The sequence below is a fragment of the Lemur catta genome, chromosome 8 (genome assembly GCF_020740605.2).
Source record: "Lemur catta isolate mLemCat1 chromosome 8, mLemCat1.pri, whole genome shotgun sequence".
In the NCBI taxonomy this organism is placed as follows: Eukaryota; Metazoa; Chordata; class Mammalia; order Primates; family Lemuridae; genus Lemur; species Lemur catta.
Genome location: NC_059135.1, coordinates 54,647,657 through 54,667,376, shown reverse-complemented (window position 1 = coordinate 54,667,376; position 19,720 = coordinate 54,647,657). Strand labels below are relative to the sequence as shown.

Sequence of the window (19,720 nt, the reverse complement as noted above, 5' to 3'; positions counted from 1 at the left end):
TCAGAAAACTTGCTCAGAAAAAGACTAGATATACTAATAAGCAAATCAAATGCTTCAAAGTGGTATATCATCAGACCTCTCCTGCCTGCCTTTCCTGTTTTATAGCGAGAGGCCAGTCACCACCTTTCTATTTCAGTCACACTATGGTTCTGTGGGAACTGTCATTTTCCTTTACTGCGGTTTCCAAGGCCCTAAAATAACCTTCTCATTAGCTTCACTCAAGTTCATTGTTAACATAAATAGGACAAAATAGGCAGCCACACACAGAGCACTTTAAGGGAATATTATCAGCATTGTTCATCTATTCATGTTCTAAACAGAAACATTCAAAATAGGGTAAAAATAATCCGTAGTTTTCATATTATCAGGAAATATACTATAGATAATTTTTAACATCCTGGAAATGAATTAAGATGACTGACAACTTTTAATTCAATTTAGGCTTGACTCTGTCACATCCAGGTGGCCACTAGCAGAAGCTTGAGTAATGTGGAAAATATGTCTGTGCAGCTGCTGGCAAAGAAGCAAAATTATACTTCCTCAGAAACAGTGTGACAGAGTTCCTGCAAAGGAATGCAACGTTGGCTGACTTGTAATTGCCACTGGTATGCATCCTCAAATCCAACCCCAACACTCCCTGGCCACATTCCACCCTGGGACTGCATGGTTGGAGCTCATAAAAATAGAATGATTCCGCTGTGGATCAGGTGCTCTTCTTTCCTGTCCACCTTCCAGGACACATTAATGCTTAAGATGAGGATGGAGAACTACCTCTAAGGAATAGCAAATGATGCCAGAGAATAAGATAGGCACTGCCCCCTTCACTGGTTAAGGGCAGCTAATGAGGGCTGTCTCATTAGCTCAGTTTCCCCAGCTACCTTTGTTTCAAACTTTAGCCCTTAATTGTAGACTAAAGTCAATAGAACAATAGCTAACTACTAGTGGGATTTGTGATTTTTACTGTGCTTGGCTTACACAGAGGAATGCAAACATCTTTCCCTAGAAAGTTTTAGGACAGCTGATCAATTTAGAAACAGAATTCTATCTTGCGGGCTAGAAGACTTTTTTTGTAAAGGGCCAGATAGTATTTTAATCTTTGTGGGCCATGTAGCTTCTCTGTTGCAACTACTTAACTTTATAGTTACAGCTCAAAAGCAGCCATAGATAATATGTCAACAAATGAGTGTGTCTGTGTTCCAATAAAACTTTATTTATGAAAATAGGTAGCAGGTTGGATTGGCCCTAGGCAACAGTTTGTTGATCCTTGCTCTAACTGTTTTAGTGACGTTGCTATAAGAATGACTGAGAAATGATGATGATGAACAGAACCCAGTTGTTCTGGCAAAAGTAATCTACTATATTAGAAGCCAGAATAGTGGTTGCTGTTTGTTGTGACTGAGGGGTGGGGAGGAGTATTGTAATTGAGAAGGAGCATGTGGAAGCTACTGGGTTACTGACAGTATTCTCCTTCTTGATGCAGGTGATGTTTACATAGGTGTACTCAATTTGTAAAAATCCATTCAACTACGTGAGAATTCACTTGGAGTTGCATACATTTCTGTGTCTATCTGTTACTTAAACTATTTTAAACAAGAAGGAAAAAAGAACCAATATGTTCTAAAGGAGAAATCATTTTAAGAAAAATCAAGTGAAAAATCCTATATAGAGAGTGTAGGATTTGGGCAAAGTGTCTGTGGGTTCCCAGCTATGTGCTGAGAAGGGCATAGGCCAATCCTTTTTTTTTTTTTTTTTTTAGTGTCCTTGTTTTATTGTGATAAAAAATAATGTAAAATTTAGGCCGGGCGCGGTGGCTCACGCCTGTAATCCTAGCACTCTGGGAGGCTGAGGTGGGCGGATTGTTTGAGCTCAGGAGTTCAAGACCAGCCTGAGCAAGAGCGAGATCCCATCTCTACTAAAAATAGAAAAGAAATTATACGGACAGCTAAAGACATATATACACATATACATATACAGAAAAAATTAGCCGGGCATGGTGGTACATGCCTATAGTCCCAGCTACTCGGGATGCTGAGGCAGGAGGATTGCTTGAGCCCAGGAGTTTGAGGTTGCTGTGAGCTAGGCTGACGCCACGGCACTCACTCTAGCCCAGGCAACAGAGTGAGACTCTGTCTCAAAAAAAAAAAAAAAAAAAAAGAAAAGAAAAAAAATGTAAAATTTAACATCTTAACCATTTTTACATGTATAGTTCAATAGTGTTAAATATATTCACATTGTATGAAACAGATCTCCAGAATGTTTTCATCTTGCCAAACTATGTAACTCTATATCCTTTAAACAACAACTCCCTTCCTTCCCTCCCCTCAGCCCTTAACAACCACCATTTTATTTTCTGTATTTATGAATTTGACTACTTTAGATATCTCATATAAGTGGAATCATAAAGTATTTATCTTTTTGTGATTGGCTTATTTCACTTAGCATAATGTCCTCAAGGTTCATCCATGTTGTAGTATGTGACAGGATTTCTTTCTTTTTAAGGCTGAATAATATTCCATTTTATGTACATTTCATTTACCTATTCAATCAATGATGAATATCTGGGTTGCTTCTACTTTTCGCCTATTGTGAATGGTGCTGCTATAAATATGGGTGTGCCAATATCTCTTTTACATCCTGCTTTCAATTCTTTTGCATATAACTCAGAAGTGGGATTGCTAGATCATATGGTAGTTCTATTTTTAATTTTTTGAGGAACCTTCATACTGTTTTGCATAGTGGCTGCACCATTTTACAATCCCACTAAGAGTGTACAAAGGTCTCCAATTTCTCCAGATCCTCATCAACATCTTGTCATTTTGGTTTTCTTAGAAAATTAATTAACCAATTTATTTTTATTGATCCATAATAGATGTACATATTTTCAGGATAATTTAATATATTCATATAATTTGTAAAGATCAAATCAGTGTAATTGGGATATCCATCGCCTTAAATATTTGTTCTTTCTTTATGCTAGAAACATTCAAATTGTTTTCTTCTAGCTATTTTAAACTGTACAAAAGATTATTGTAAACTATAGTCTTCCCTTTCTCCTACACCCCCCAGCCTCTGGTGACCACCAATCTGCCCTTTATCTTCATGAGATCCACTTTTTTAGCTCCCGTATATGAGTGAGAACATGTAAAATTTGTCTTTCTATCCCTGGCTTATTTCATAATAACCTCCAGTTCCATCTATGTTGCTACAAATGACAGAGTTTCATTCCTTTTAATGGTTGAATAATAATTCCATTGTGTATATGTACCACATTTTCTTTATTCATTCATCCATATGAAACAAGATAAGGAAGCCCACTTTCACCACTTTCATTAAACGTAATCCTGAAAGTCCTGGCTAGAGCAATTAGGCAAAAGAAATAAAGGGCATCCAAATTGGAAAGGAAGAAGTCAAATTATTAGCTTTGTTCACAGATGGCATGATCTCATACTTAGAAAAACCTAAAGATCCCACCAAAAAAACTGTTAGAACTGATAAATAAATTCAGCAAAGTTGCAGGATACAAAATCAACATACAAAAATCAGCAGCATTTATATATGCTAATAGCAAACAATCTGAAAAAGAAATCAAGAAAGTAATCCCATTTACAATAGCTACAAAGAATATAAAATACCTAGGAATCAATTTAATCAAAGGAGTGAAAAATCTATGCAAGGAAAACTATAAAACACTGATGAAAGAAACTGAAGAGGACAAAAAAATGGAAAGATATGCTATGCTCATGGATCAGAAGAATCAATGCTGTCAAATGGTAAAACTACCCAAACCAATTTGCAGATCCAATGCAATCCCTATCAAAATACTAATGTTATTCTTCACAGAAACAGAAAAAACAATCCTAAAATTTATATGGAACTAGAAAAGACCCTGAATAGCCAAAGTTATGGAGCAAAAAAAAAAACAAAGCTGGAGGTATCACACTACCTGACTTCAAAATATACTATTAATACAAAGCTGTAGTAACCAAATAAGCATGGCACTGGCATAAAAACAGACACATCCACCAATGGAACACAGCACAGAACCCAGCTACAAATCTACACATTTATGGCCAACTTATTTTCAACTGCGGTGCCAAGACCATACAATGGGGAAAGGACAGTCTCTTCAATAAATGGTGCAACCACATGCAGAAAGATGAAACTAGACTCCTATCTCTCATTATATACAAAAGTCAAATAAAAATGAAGAGTTAAATCTAAGACTTCTAACTAGAAGAAAACATTGGGGAAATGCTCCAGGACACTGGTCTGGGCAGATTTTTTGTGTAAGACCTCAAAAGCACAGGCCACAAAAGCAAAAATAGACAAATGGAATTACATCAAGCAAAAAAGCTTCTGCACAGCAAAGGAAACAATCAACAAAGTGAAGAGACAACCCACAGACTGGGAGAAAATATTTGTAAACTATCCATCTGACAAGGGATTAACAACCAGAATATGTAAGGAGGTCAAAACTCAATTGCAAAAAACCAAACAATCTGATTTAGAAATGGGCAAAAGATCTGAATAGACATTTCTCAAAAGAGGTCATACAAATGGCCAAGAAGTATATGAAAAAATGTTCAATGCCACTAATCATCAGAGAAATGCAAATTAAAACCACAGTGAGATATCATCTCACCCCAGTTAAAATGACTTTTATGAAAAGGACAGGGAATAACAGATGTTGATGAGGATGTGGAGAAAGGGAAACCCTTGTACACTGTTGGAGGGAATGTAAATTTGTACAGTCACTCTGGAAAACAGTATGGTGATCCCTCAAAAAACTGAAAATAGAACTACCATATAATCCAGTTATCCCACTACTGGGTATATATCCAAAAGAAAAGAAATCAATATACCAAAGAGATATCTGAACTCCCTGTTTATTGTAGCACTATTCACAATAATCAAAATATGGAATCAATAATTTCTGTTATTTTGTAGTAGCAAAGGCCAATTTTTTAATAGCCGTTTATGAAAGGTTGGTAAGGCCTTACCTAAATTATACTCTACATATAAAGGTCTCCAAGAAAAGTACCTTCAATTCTTATTGAAACTCTATCTTTATCTTAAAAGACCAGCAACATTTTGATATGACTTTACCTTCTTCAAAGTTGATGAATTTGTTCAAAATTCCTAGCAACCAAAATGCACAATAACATACTAAAAGCAGCATAGCAAGAAGAAAAGTTTAAAGTTATGTTTTCATATCTTGTTTAAAATGCTGCCCATGTGTGGATCTCCCAGAAAAAGCAATAATATGACTACTCAAAGACCGATTATAGGGTGAATACATATTTCATTAGCTTTGGTCCCACTACACTGGGAGAACTGGGAATTGTACCAAATGGAACAAGTGGATTGGCATAGGTAGAAGCTAAGAACTCCCAGAAGCAATGACACAAGGAGGAGGAAAAGTGAGTAAAGTATAAACTGAATCAGTGGAAGGCCAAACAGAGAAGCCTGGCTCCAGGAGCTACAACACACAGTTGGCTACCTTGCTCTTCCAGAAGGACTCGCACAGCTGAATTTTCTTTTACTGTTTTTCTGGCTGCTTCTTCTTCTTCTTTAGACCACTGCATGTGATCCCTATTAAAAATTTAAAAGGTTGTAAAACATGCTTTATCAATGAAGGCGGCAAAAAAGAGGTGACACGAGACCACATCTTTCATTCCAGATTAGTCAAAGACAAATGATACACACTAACTGCATGTTGAATGAATACATTTTGTGACAGATGTTCCTACTGATGGTGTGGGTACAATCCTGGAACTCCTACGGTTCTTCTGTTCAAATCTGGTTGTACTGCAAGCCCCAGCCACCTTTGGGAAATGGCTGCTGAAGTAATGTCCTCAAAACACCCTGGTGCATGATTATTTGGGTGCTGGTATGGTTTGCTTTTTTTACTCTAAGGCCATATTTATTTGCCTTTTTCTTAATTTATGAACAGGGCATTCTTTAATAGTTTTTTTAATGCTCCTTTTATAACACTTATATTCTAATAATCTGCTGTCAAAGAGAAGCAAGTTTTAAAATATTTTGTACTCATCTTGCAATTTTTACAGTAACTGTTTTTTAAAAAATTTATTTACTTTTTAAAATTTTTGAATAGAGACAAGGTCTTGCTCTTGTTCAGTCTGTTCTCGAACTCCTGAGCTCAAGGGGTCCTCCTACCTGGGCCTCCCAGAGTGGTAGGATTACAGGCATGGCCACTGCATCAGGCCTAAAGTAACTATTTGGATTTGTTTTTCTTATTAGCTACCTTAATTTCTGTAAATGGATTCATTTACATTTAAATGATAGAGTAATTGGTATAGCATATAAAAGGGTCACCTTTTTGAGATCTGGCACTTTCTGTAAGTATTTTTAGTTTCAGAATTTATTCTCCCTATATGAGAACATATTATTTTCTACTGCAAAAATGTCTTTCTTGGAATAGAAGCAACAACTGTATACAAAAAAGGGTGATTTTTTTGGTTTGTTTTATTTTTACAAAGTTTGCATTTCTCTTTTTGCAATATGTTAGACTATAAGTAAGTGGAGCAATTTCCTGGAATAAACCATTTTTCTCTACAACAACAAAAATTATTATATATACCCTGTATTCAAGATACATATAAGCTACTGCTAATTATAAAAAAAGCCCCTAACACTATTATAATATATGGTATTTGTAGACACCTGCATGATGAGAAGAGGTAAATTATAAAATTCTTGGAGGTATATCATTATGGTGACTGATAAACATTAACAGAGCAATTAGCATGATAATAATTACTATAATAATAATAATTACCACCATTTATTATTACATATATATATATTTTTGGAGATGGAGTCTTGCTCTGTCGCCCTGGGTAGTGTGCAGTAGCATCATCACAGCTCATTGCAACCTCAAATTCCTGACCTCAAGCCATCCTCCAGCCTCAGTCTCCTGAGTAGCTGGGACTATAGGTGCACATCACCACACCAGGCTAATTTTTCTATTTTTTGTAGAAACAAGGTCTTGCTCTTGCTCAGGCTGGTCTCGAACTCCTGACCTCAAGTGATCCTCCCACTCGGCCTCCCAGAATGTTAAGATTACTTTTTTTTAATTTTTTTTATTTCAGCATATTATGGGGTACAAAAGTTTAGGTTATGTACATTGCCCTTGCCCCCCCTCCTCCCCCCGAATCAGAGCTTCAAGCGTGTCAATCCCCTAGGTGGTGTGCATCACACTCATTATGTATGTATACACCCATCCCCTCCCCCCCACCTCTGCCCCACACCCGATTAACGATATTCCTAAATGTGCTCTTAGGTGATGATCAGTGAAACCAATTTGATGGTGAGTACATGTGGTACTTGTTTTTCCATTCTTGGGATACTTCACTTAGTAGAATGGGTTCCAGCTCTATCCAGGAAAATACAAGAGGTGCCATATCACCATTCCTTTCAGAAACACTGTGAGGGGGTTATAATCATGTTCCCTTTGCATATTAACTAACAGAAATTTAGTAACTTACTCAAGGTCACATGGCTAGGAAGTGGCAGAACCAGAATTCAAACCTAGGTTTGTGTCACTTCAAAGTCCATCTTCTAAACCATTAGTCTATTACTGTCTACCAAGGCAGTGGGGGTCACTGGGAGATTTAAAACTTAATCCTTGCCCATCATGGGTTTATAATCTCCTAATACAGGTAGATAGATGGAGAGTAAATGATAATACAATGGAGCATGCATGGTTATCACCTGATGAATGGGAGTGTAGCCAATTAATGCTAGCTGGGACAAATAGGAAGGCTTAGAGGAAGGTGGTTTAGGCTCAGGTTAGGGGGAAAAGCCGTGGAGCAATTCCTCACGTCACTTAAGAAGCTGGCAATATGGACAGCATGTACAGGAGACAATTAAAAAAACGATTTTGACTAGAGCTCTTGGGATAATGCAGATGAAGTTAGGAGCTGGGTAATGGTCACATTTCAAAGGATCTTAAATGTGGGGCTGAACAGTTAAGTAGTGGGCAAGACACACGATGGGCAGGACTGGAGGGAGGGAGACCAGTTGCTGCAGTGGTCTAGGAGTAATGAGTCTCAGGACTAAAGTGGTAACAGTAAAAAACAGAAACGAAGCGTGGACACTGAAAAAATTATAGTTATGACCTAGAGATTAACTAGATATTGGAGGAGAAGAGTAAGAGTCATGAATGATTCCAAGGTCTTACAAAATTGAGATCTAGGAAAGGGGGGATAATGACAAAATAAGGAGTTACTTTGGGAGGAACGATGATAAGCTTGGTACTAATTTTATTAATGTCTATGCAAGCAGATATGAGAGGGTATATTCCAGTGACCTGGCTATAAATACACCCTCTGAAAGTTGAGAAACTTTTTTTTTTTTTAAAAAAGGATCAAAACTGCTATACTGGAGTCTCCAGGAAAAGAGAATGAAAATGTAAAAATCAGTCTTACAGATAAAAGTTTAACTGCCAGTTTCTAAATAAAACCCAATCATTTACAACCCAAATAATCATTAAGCAGCTCTGTCACTTGCTTTAATAAATGAGATTAGAATAGATTTTTGTTTTGGCTTATTTTAATAAGCAGCTATACTTTATATTTTGTGTATGTAAATATACTATGTTGAATACTATTACATGACAGTTACAACATTAAAGGCAACAAGTCATTCATTTATTGAAAAAATAGTATTACTAAGACTGGGGGTGAATTTCTTATATATAAATTCCTACAACATATAGGAAAGAAAATAGAACAACCTACTTCCCTATAAAGAATCAAGCTGTGAGACAATGAGAGTATATGCGGTCTTCTGCTTTAAGCATTTCTTTTAAACTGTTAGTTTAAAGTTGCTACTTTTTAAGTATTTAATAGATTGTTATTTCTTAAATTGTTCTACCTTCCTTACATTGTTCTTTACGTTGCTTCATTTTCTTCACTGCTAAGTGAGAGGAATATTATGCCCTAAGCTCCTGCAGAACAGATTTTTTTCACTGTACAGTTACAGAATCCCTACAGAACCTATAAAATGTCCCTCTTGTGTTTATGGGGACTTCCTCCTGCCCTGCTGCATTATGGCAGTTCTTATTTCAGAGGAGTCTGATTCATGGATACCAAAACCCAACAGACAGCAATAAGAATCATTCAACTTTTCATAAGTAATACATACAACTAGAAAAGAATTTAAACATAGAGATAAATAACTAATAAACAAACTGAAAATAATCAGGTATTTAACAACACAAAAACCAAAGGAAAATAATTGTTTATAGGTCTGGCCTATAAATTGTACTTCTGGGACTTACTGCAATGAAGTAAGAACAAAGAAGTTCTGTACAAAGAAATATTAATATCTGTACAAAGATATCACTGGAACACTAAACATAAGAGCAAAAAATTAGAAACAGCTTCAGTGATAGGGCAATGAAAAAACTATGGTAACTCAAAGGAATATAATGTGGACATTTAAGATAATAAATATGACTATTATGTAACCATATGGAAAAGTGTTTATAAAATAGCATAAGATTAAAAAAGCAGATCCCAAAATTGTATATGTACTATATTACAACTATTTAAAATTATCTATACCTTGAGTGAAGATTCTAAATGGTGAAATGAAAACAAGTATATTAGAATACTAGGATTAAGACAAAATTGTATTAAAATTTCCTTAATATTATAAAGCTGCTTCAACTAAAGATAATTTTTTAAAATTATATTTACATAAGATCCATACTGTATATTTAAGACATATAACAATGATCATTAAAAATTTTACATCACTCTTCTTGGGAAAAAAATTAGCAATCATTATAATAAAAAGGAAGTTATATTTTCTTAAAAAAGAAAAACAGTAAAAAAGAAATGAGCAGAAAATATAAAATATGCTCAATACTTTTCATAAAAATTTGAATTTGAGAAAAAGAAAAGTCAAAAATAAAAATGAGATTTTTGAGTAAGACAAATTTTCACAATATAACTAGTAGAATTAGTCTTATGATTTTGTGGTAGTCATCAATCCTATAATTTCAGTTGGGATACATATTTTACATATATATTTCCTATTCCTTCTATATCTATAGTACAATTGAATGATGAGTTCTTGCTTTAGCTTTTAAGTTGATGGTAGTAACAATCTAAATTAGTGTGCATTTGGTTTAGTTTGGAAAAGTTAAAACACAAACATACACATCCCAATTGATTACCTTGGGTACTACAGTTTTTAACGATCCTACCTATAGAAAATTCTGCTGAATGTGGTGCTGCTTCCTATTATAATTTTTAAATAATCAGATGTAAGCCAAAGCACCCAGTATAAACTATGTGTATAGACTGTTTTCCTATCTTTGTTATTTACCATGTATGTAAAGGTCTCAGTTTATTGATAGAACACAATTTAAAGACAAATTTGATAATGTATTAGGTGACTCAGGAATTAAAAATAAAATATTTATTCTTAGGTTAAAGGAAGAAAGAGTTCATTAGTTTCAGCCTAAAACTATTTCAATAATTCTTAATTCTATAGCAAAATCATATTTATTACATAGTTACACACACACATTTTTCTACATAGCTACAAAATCTTCATCATAATTATGACTTAAAACTACTGCATAGGACTTGTGATTTAGGCAATGACAGAATATCTGGTAATAAATTTACCCTCCTACTACACACATTTATGAAACTGGATAAGGTATTTGAAACAACTATTTTCAGATACTGGACTACACTTCAGATAGTGCAGAACTATGATCCTTAAGAGAAACACAAAAGGTGAGTCCCCATATCCACTCGGTCATTCTGTCTAGGGACACATTTTAGACTGTGGTACAGAGAGGTGGAACCCAAGCAGAGGGTGGTTGTCTCACTAAGGGGCAGTTCTGTGAGTTGAGAATGTAGAGATCAGAGTTCAGAGTTGCTGAGGTGGCGAGGGTTCATGCAGCAGGATATTGAAAAAGATGGAGCTGGACAGAGGGGAGGGCCCCTGAAGTCTACAAGAGTTGTCCCAGGGTTTTCAGCTAGTGCTGGCTGCTCATCCACAGGGAAAGACTCCACAGGGCCTAGTAGAGAGAAAGGATTCTGGGGATGGTGGTGGAGAAAAGAGAACTGCCTGGAGACAGGTAATGCAATGCTTGGAGATACTAGAGTTCTGGCTAAGCCAGAATAGAGAGATCTCTCTGAATACCTCAGACATCCAGTTAAGACTGTAGAAATGCCATGCCATAGGAATAAAAACCATACTGGACTCAGAATGATATTAAAATAGTTCCATCCTAACAACACCTAAAATCAAACCTGACGCAAGCAAGATCTGGCAGTAATTTAACCCCTTGCCAGAAAAAAACTCACCGTCTTTAAAGGAAGACAACATAATCTGGACTCCATATAAGATATCATCTGTAATGTCTACCATACAAACAAAAACTATTAGATATGTGAATCAAGAGAAAAGGCAGTCAATATCAATAGACTTTGAGAAAACCAAATACTGAAATAAGTACACAAGGACTTTAAAATAGCTTGTAAAAATATGCTTAAAGATTTAAAGGAAAAGATGAACAGAACGAAAGAATAGATGGGAGGAATTTCAGCCAAAGAATGGAAACTATTTTTTAGAAAAGGAAATTCTAGAACAAACCCATTTACAATATCTGAAATAAAGAATTCACTGAGTAGACTTAACAGCTGATGGACACTGCAGAGAAAAGGTCAGTAAACTTAAACACAGGTGTAGAAATCATCTAAATCGAAGAATAGAGAGAAAAAAGAAAAAAAGTATGAGTATCAGTAACCTATGTGATAATAACCACTTGGTCTAACAAACAAATAAATTGAAGTCCCAGAAACGGAGAAAAGAGAGAAATGAATAAGAAAAGAAAAGAAAAGAAAAAAACCTAAAGAAATACTGGCTAAAATTTTCCCCCCAATTTTTTTTTCTTTTAAGAGACGGGGTCTTGCTCCATTGCCCAGGCTGGAGTGCAGTGGCCAATCATAGCTCACTGTAACCTTGAACTCATAGGCTCAAACAATCCTCCTGCCTCAGCCTCCCAAGTAGCTAGGACTACAGGCATGTGCCACCACTCCCAGCTAATTTTTTTAAAAGTTATTTTTTGTAGAGACAGGGTCTTGCTATGTTGCCCAGGCCAGTCTTGAACTCCTGGGCTCACGCGATCCTCCTCTCAGCCCCCAAATTTGATTTTATAAAAAGAAGAAACACCCAACAGATCCAGGAGGTACAGTAAACCCCAGGCAACATAAATATAGAGAAAACTGCTAAAAACAAAAGATAAGGAGAAATTTTAAAAGTACCTATTATATATAGGGGAAGAAATATATACTACAGCTGATTTTTCATCAGAAACAATGATAATGGAGGCCAAAAGGACAAAGCAATGACATCTTTAAAGTGCTGGGGAAAAAAATCAGTCAACCTAGAATTCTATACGCAGTGAAAAAATCTTTCAAAATTTTTAAGTAGAGATAACTTCAGATAAACAAAATTTAAGGGAATTTGTTACTGGCAGAACTTGCACTACAAGAAATGTTAAAGATCTTCAGGTTGGAGGAAAATGGTAGCAGATGGAGTCTTAGATCTATAGGGTGGAATAAAGAGACCAGAAGTGACAAATATGTGAATAAGTATAAAAGACAATTTTTCTCTTTTTTTAAATTTCTTAAAAAAAACCCAGATAACTACATATAGCAAAAACAGTAACAATGATTATACCACTTATATATAGAGGTGAACTATATAACAACAATAGCACAAACATTAGAGGGATGATAAGTAGAATCATATTGTCTTAAGATTCTTACATTTTACTTTAGATGGTACAATATTAATTCTAAGTAGACTGTATTAAGTTGAGGAAGCATATTATAATCTCTAGAACTGTGGTTCTCAAACTGTGGTCCACCCTTTTAGGTGGTCCACTAAGTCAAAACTATTCTCATAATATTGTATTTTGCTCTTTCACTATGTTGACATTTGCACCGATGGTATAAAAACAATGATGGGTAAACTTATAACTGCCTTAGTATAAAACAAGGCAATGACACCAAAATGAATTAGTAGTCATTGTATTCTCTAACACCATCCATGAGTGGTAAATAATATACCAATTTTTGCAAAAAATAAAAATAAATTTTTAAAAAATTTTCACTGGTTGAAGAAACAGTAAAAATTATTAATTTTATAAAATATTGATGCTTAGGTACAGATCTTTTTAATATTCTGTGTGACAAGATGGAAAGCATGCATAAAACACTTCTGCTCCACAATGAAGTATGATGAGTGACTTGAGGAAAAGCACTTGTACAATAGGAGTGGTGAACTGAACTAGCGGCTTTTTTCATGGAATGCTATTTTAACTTGACAGAGCAACTGTAGATAAAACTATAGTTATTCAGGCTCGGGTATTTGGCATATATTTTCTCAAAAGTAAACAAAATGAGCCACTTCAAGAAAAACAAATGATAATATTTGTTGCCAAAGATAAATTTTGTGCTTTCAAGCAAAAATTAAAATTTTAGAAAACTTGTATCTACCACCGACAGTTTGATAGCTCCCTAGTAAAAACTTTCCTGATGAGACTGGTGGTGGTATTAACAAAAGTGATTTTTAAATATTGTATAATGAAATGTGTCAACCTTTGGAAAAACTACATAAAACAGGTAACCAATCTTTTCCAAATTATCCATGAATCATGTTATAAAATGATGCATAAGTAAAGGATCCATCCAAAGTACAGGGTGCCCCAATATATTATAATGTGGAAGAATATAAAAAGTTCATTGGTATGGTTTCATATTGCATATTGCAACTTAAAAACTACCACTATTGAGTTTTAGTGTAATATCAAGAAAAACATCCACAATTATCTGAAAAGGCTATTAAAAACTCCTCACCTTTGCAAGCATATATCTGTATGAGGCCAAATTTTTTTCAAATAATTCAGCCTAAACAACACATCACAAAAATTGAATACAGAAGCATATAGAAGAATTCAGCTTCTTGCATTAAGGTAGACATTAACAAGACTTGCAAACATTTCAAACAATGCCACTCTTTGCATTACATTTTCTGGAACATATATTTTCATTAAAATATGTAATTTATGTTAACATGTAATGGGTTTATTATTGTTTTGAAATAATAAATAAATAATAAATATTTTTAATGTCTCAGTTTTCCAATATAGAAAATATCAACAGGCATAATCCACATCCATAAGAGGTCTTTGGGGTCCTCAATAATTTAAGAGGGTAAAAGGGTCTTGAGACCAAAATGTTTGAAACCATTGTGCTAGAATAACTCCTAAAAAGTAATGCAAAGATGTAGAGATAAACAGCTAGTACAGAAAATAAAATAGAATACAAAAAAAAGTAATCAATTCATCCAAAAGAAGGCAGGACAAAAGGAACAGAGGGGAAAAGAACAGATGAGATAAATAAAAGAATAAACAAAAAGATAGCCAAACAAAATTATATTAATTTACAATGCTATCTGGATTGGATGTTATCCTAAGTTTCTTTTCTTTCTTGCTTTCTATTTTTTGTGCTAATTTAATAGCTCTAAAAGGCTACCTTATTGTTTTAATTTGTATTTATTTTACTGTTGAATATTTTCTCATATGCTTATATGTACTTCCGTGTGGATCAACTTTTATGTCCATTGCCCATTTATCCATATAGCAAATAATGCTTTTCTAATAAGATAACAAATACTCTATGTTAACCTTGATGTATCAAAGTAGAAAATCATTTAGATCTTCTGTCTCTTAGTTTTTGTATTAGTAAAATAAGAGTAATAGTTCTCAGAATAGTATATGAATTAAAATTAAGTACTCTAAAAATATAATTATCTTCTTTCATCAAATCCAAGATGCCATTATTTTCTGTACCAGTAAGAAAGAAAAAATACTTCCAACTACAATTTTAAGATGTCATCAATTGTAAGAAGTGTCATAATTCCAGAGATGTTAATTGGTGGAAAAATGTGAGTCTCAGAACAGATGAAATATAGCTATTATAGGCATATCAGCAAATAATTGAACTAACTTCAATTAAATCATCTTTTCTACTATTGATGCTAATTTATATTTCTTATTCCTGGATGCTCACTTCTCTTTTTGGCCATAATGAATATTTCAGTTGATTATTGTTATTAGTAAATTAGTTTCTTAGGAATGAGTGACTAACAGAAGACACAAACACAGAAAGAACCAATGCCTTCCCACTTCTGCATACAATGGAATGGAGGTCACAGCTGCTGGAAGAAACTGATACCCACCTCCCTTATTAAACATTTATTGTGAACCTATATCTATCAGGCACTGGGCTGCGAACTGGGGACACAAGAGGAGGAAGATTTGGTAGAACTCAAAATTATAATTGATGTAAGAAATTGTAATTGGTATTAAAAAATACAGAATTTATCATCAGGTAGATAGTAAGGCAGGAACAGGTGTGTAGGGGGAGACATTCTTTTTTTATTAACTAAAATTCAAACAAAACCAATACATACAAAATATAAAGTTTCATCTTTTCATCTCTACCCCACCTCTCATGCCCATTCCCATGCCTGAGATGAACATCACTATCAGGATAATGTGGGCCTATCCAGACTTTTCTCTCTATATATAAAAACTAAGATGTATATCTACATGTAACACAGGTATAAAAATTCCTTAACAAAAATGTCACACTGGAGATACTTTTCTGCAACTTACTCTCTTCATTTAACAATGTATCACAGCCATCTCTTTTTTTTTTTTTTTTTTTGAGACAGAGTCTCGCTTTGTTGCCCAGGCTAGAATGAGTGCCGTGGCATCAGCCTAGCTCACAGCAACCTCAAACTCCTGGGCTTAAGCAATCCTCCTGCCTCAGCCTCCCGAGTAGCTGGGACTACAGGCATGCGCCACCATGCCTGGCTAATTTTTTCTATATAGATTTTTAGTTGGCCATATAATTTCTTTCTATTTTTAGTAGAGACGGGGTCTCGCTCTTGCTCAGGCTGGTCTCGAACTCCTGACCTCGAGCGATCCACCCGCCTCGGCCTCCCAGAGTGCTAGGATTACAGGTGTGAGCCACCGTGCCCGGCCTACAGCCATCTCTTAATATTAGTAAAGATCTCTCATTTTTATTAACTGCTACATTATTTTCCAATGTATGGATATAACAATAGTTTTTCACGGTTTTATTAAAGTGTACCTGACAAACAGTAAACTTCACATATTCAAAGTGTACAATTTGGTAAGTTTTGATACATGTAGTACTTGTGAAACTATTACTACAATCAACATAATGAACATATCCATCACCTTCAGAAGTTTCCTTGTGCCCCTTGTAACTCCTTCCTCCCATGGCTCCCCTTCTCACCCGCCTCCCCACTGACCAGCAACCACTGACCTGCCTTCTGTGTCTATAGATTGGTTTGCATTTCCTAGCACACTACAAGAAAGTATACTATGTATTCTTTATTCCTAGCTTCTTTCACTGAGTGAAAGAATACTAATAAATATTTATTTTATTATTAATAATTTATTAAAGAATTCTGTCAGTAATTTCATAATTATTTTGAAATTCATCCATTTTGTATGTATCAATAGCAGGTATATGTTTAACTTTTTAAGAACCTGCCAAGTCACATTCCAAAGTGCTTATACCATTTTATATTCCCACCAGCAGTGTACGAAAGTTCCAGTTCAGCCACATCCTTGCCAACCCTTGGTATGCTCAGTATTTTGAATTTCAGCTATTCTAATAGGTATGTAGTGGTATTACTATCTCATTGTGACTTTAATTTGCCCTTTCCTTATGACTCATGATGTTGAGCATCTTTTCATGTGCTTATTTACCATCTGTGTACCTTCTGTGGTTAAGTGTCTCCTAAAATTTTTTGTTCATTTTTACTGGGTGGCTTTATTATTTTTGAACTTTGAGAGCTTTTTATATATTGTGATTATGAATCTTTTGTCAGCAATAAAAAGGAACAAACTATTGAAACATACAATATCATGGATAAATCTCAAAATAATTATGCTGAGTAAAAGAGGCCAGACAAAAAGAATACATATTATATGATTCCCTTTATATTAAATATTGGAAAATGCAAACTAATCCGCTATGTATTCTATGTTCCTTCTCCCTCCTTCCTTCTTTCCTTTCTGTTATTTTGCAGGTAAATTCTCCTAAAACTCTACTTGTCCCAGAGATCTGTTTCTTTCCCTGTAAGCTCCAGTTCAAAGACTAGGCATTTTCTCTAGCTTAGGTGGGTGTGGGGAGAGGCAAAAGCACTGACAGACTCCACTGTGTAGCAGGCAGCCTTTATGAAGGTCTGGGTCTGCTTTTTTGTTTTGTCAAATGATCCTTTGTTGAAATATTTTTCTTTGTAGTTCTTAACTAGCAGGGCATTCCACTGCACTACTATTGATGTCATCTATGATGTCATGAGGGTGAGCAATTGAAATTGCAGTCCACAGACTAGGCACTCCCCAGGATTTCCTTCTTAGTTTTCTGGCTAAATATTAGTGACACATCTGTCAGGTAATGTTGACAATCTCATTAAAAGTGATATTTCCACTATGCTTTTTTTTTTTTTTTTTTTTTTGAGACACGGTCTCACTCTGTTGCCCAGGCTGGAGTGCAGTGGTGTAATCATAGCTCATTGTAACCTCAGATTCCTGAACTCAAGTGATCCTCCTGCCTCAGCCTTCCACGTAGCTGGGACTACACGCATACATTACTGTGCCTGGCAAATTTTTTTATTTTCTGTAGAGACAGGGTCTCACTCTGTTGCCCACATTGGTTTTGAACTCGTGGCCTCAAGTGATCCTCCCACCTTGGCCTCCCAAAGTGTTGGGATTGCAGGCGTGAGCCACTGTGCCAGGCCTCCAGTGTGCTTAATGTTTTTCTGTTTCTTTCAGTCTCTGGGTGGCTCCTGGAGGGCTGTGCTGATCAGGGCAAATGCAGAAGGTGCCAGCTTAATCTGGGTCTACCTGTTCTGAATGGTCCTTAGACCCTTCTAGGCATCAGTTGCTTTGGGGATGTCATCATCAACTTTTCTTAGAGATAGTCCCAGGGGGATGATCTGGGGAATCAGGGAGGACATGGAATGACTTTCCCACTGGTGTACCTCAGACATACCACTTTGATCTCCTTGGGGTTGAACTTGAGTGGCATGGCAGAAGGGGCTGCTGCCAAGTGAACCTGGATATGGGACAAATGAAGAAAGCTGCACCTTGGCTTCTCCAAGTTGAAAGCCAAAAAACTGAGTCTGCCTTTTTTTTTTTTTAAGAGTCCTATGCCAGGTCTCATTTACCTAGTTAGGCTATGCCCTACTTCTAAGAGTAATTTCTCTTGGGCTTTGGATAGGTCCCTCAATTCAGCATAGTACCCTGGAAAACAGAGCCATCTTGTTTCCCCTGCTCTGCTGAGACCTCATATTCTATTGTGATAGGTAAGAACATTTATTTCCAAGAGCTCATTTTCAACCTTTGCTGGGGCTGCCTAATGAATATGAGCAGGAAGACTTACAATTTGCCTGCTGACCTTCTTTCCCTAGCACTGCTGCTGAGGAATGTAGGTGGGATTAGGAGCTATTCCAAGCCACACAAGAATCTACAATTACTTTTCCTGGTCACTAATTTTCCATGTTTATGGCCTTTTTTGGGTTGCTGTTGGTATAGTTCTGTGTGCTTTTACTACTCCTTATTTATTTGGTTGGAAGAAGAATACTCTGCATTTCAGATTCATCTTATCTTTTTTTACTTGGAAGGCTTTGGCTTATTTGTGAAATAGACTAGTTATCTCTTGGGTCTGCCACAGAACCTAGCCCAGTGACGGGCACATGTCAATATATAGAAAATGCTGGGAATAAGGGATATCTTTCCATGTTCTATAACAGTTAACTCTAAGAATTCGGAACAACAGAGCCAAATTAAATTCTCCTAAACACTTCTTTTGTCACATTACTCATACTGTTTCAAAATATGAGGCCTCTCTTCCAACTAGGCTGGTTTTCTTGCTTTGGAATATACCTCATGTGTTTATTCCCAAATCCAGATCTTCGCTTATGCTACCATTGGTCCAAAACAAATTAGCTTTACTGTTTAAATAGTCTTTATCCTTCAAAGCTCAGGTTAAATTCTACCTGCTCTTCCATCCCCCACCTTGGGAATCTCTTCCTATTCTGAATTCTTATCGTCTTCACAGTCTTTATCACTTATTATGACCTCACATACTCCTTTATGTTGTTAATTTATGCATAGGCGTATATCTCAATTCCTCATCCAATAATAATAAGAATGATGCTTTTTAGTGAATACTTACTACTGAGAGCTTATATGTATTTTCTACTTTAATAGTCACAAGAACCCCATGAAAGAACTGGCTCAAGTTCGCATAGCTGGAAAGGGATAGATTCAGGATTTCAAGTCAGATTTTTGGGATTCTGAAGTCCATGTTTAGCCACTATATTAACTTTCAGTCTAGTTCTAAGCTTCTAGTAGATAGGAACTGGATCTTATATTTCTCTATATTGATTCAGTTACTCAAATATATTTATTGGTTGCCCATTATAGGAAATATAGCTATGGGGAATATAGCTATGAAACAGCTCTTGTCTGAAGAAGCGTACATTCTAATAATGAAGATTAAACAGATACATAAATAAAGTACATGTTAGAAAATAGTAATAAAATAGCTTATTCTTA

General features: G+C 35.5%; 1 protein-coding gene and 1 pseudogene across 1 annotated transcript in view; both read right to left on the bottom strand.

The window, feature by feature from the left end:
* Positions 1-19,720, bottom strand: part of METTL8 (methyltransferase 8, methylcytidine) — a 75,294-nt gene that overhangs the window by 19,971 nt on the left and 35,603 nt on the right. The window contains 1 exon segment of the mRNA XM_045558922.1: positions 5,501-5,592. Coding sequence (XP_045414878.1) covers positions 5,501-5,592 — 92 coding nt within the window.
* On the bottom strand, positions 17,405-18,188 carry LOC123643404 (annotated as a pseudogene).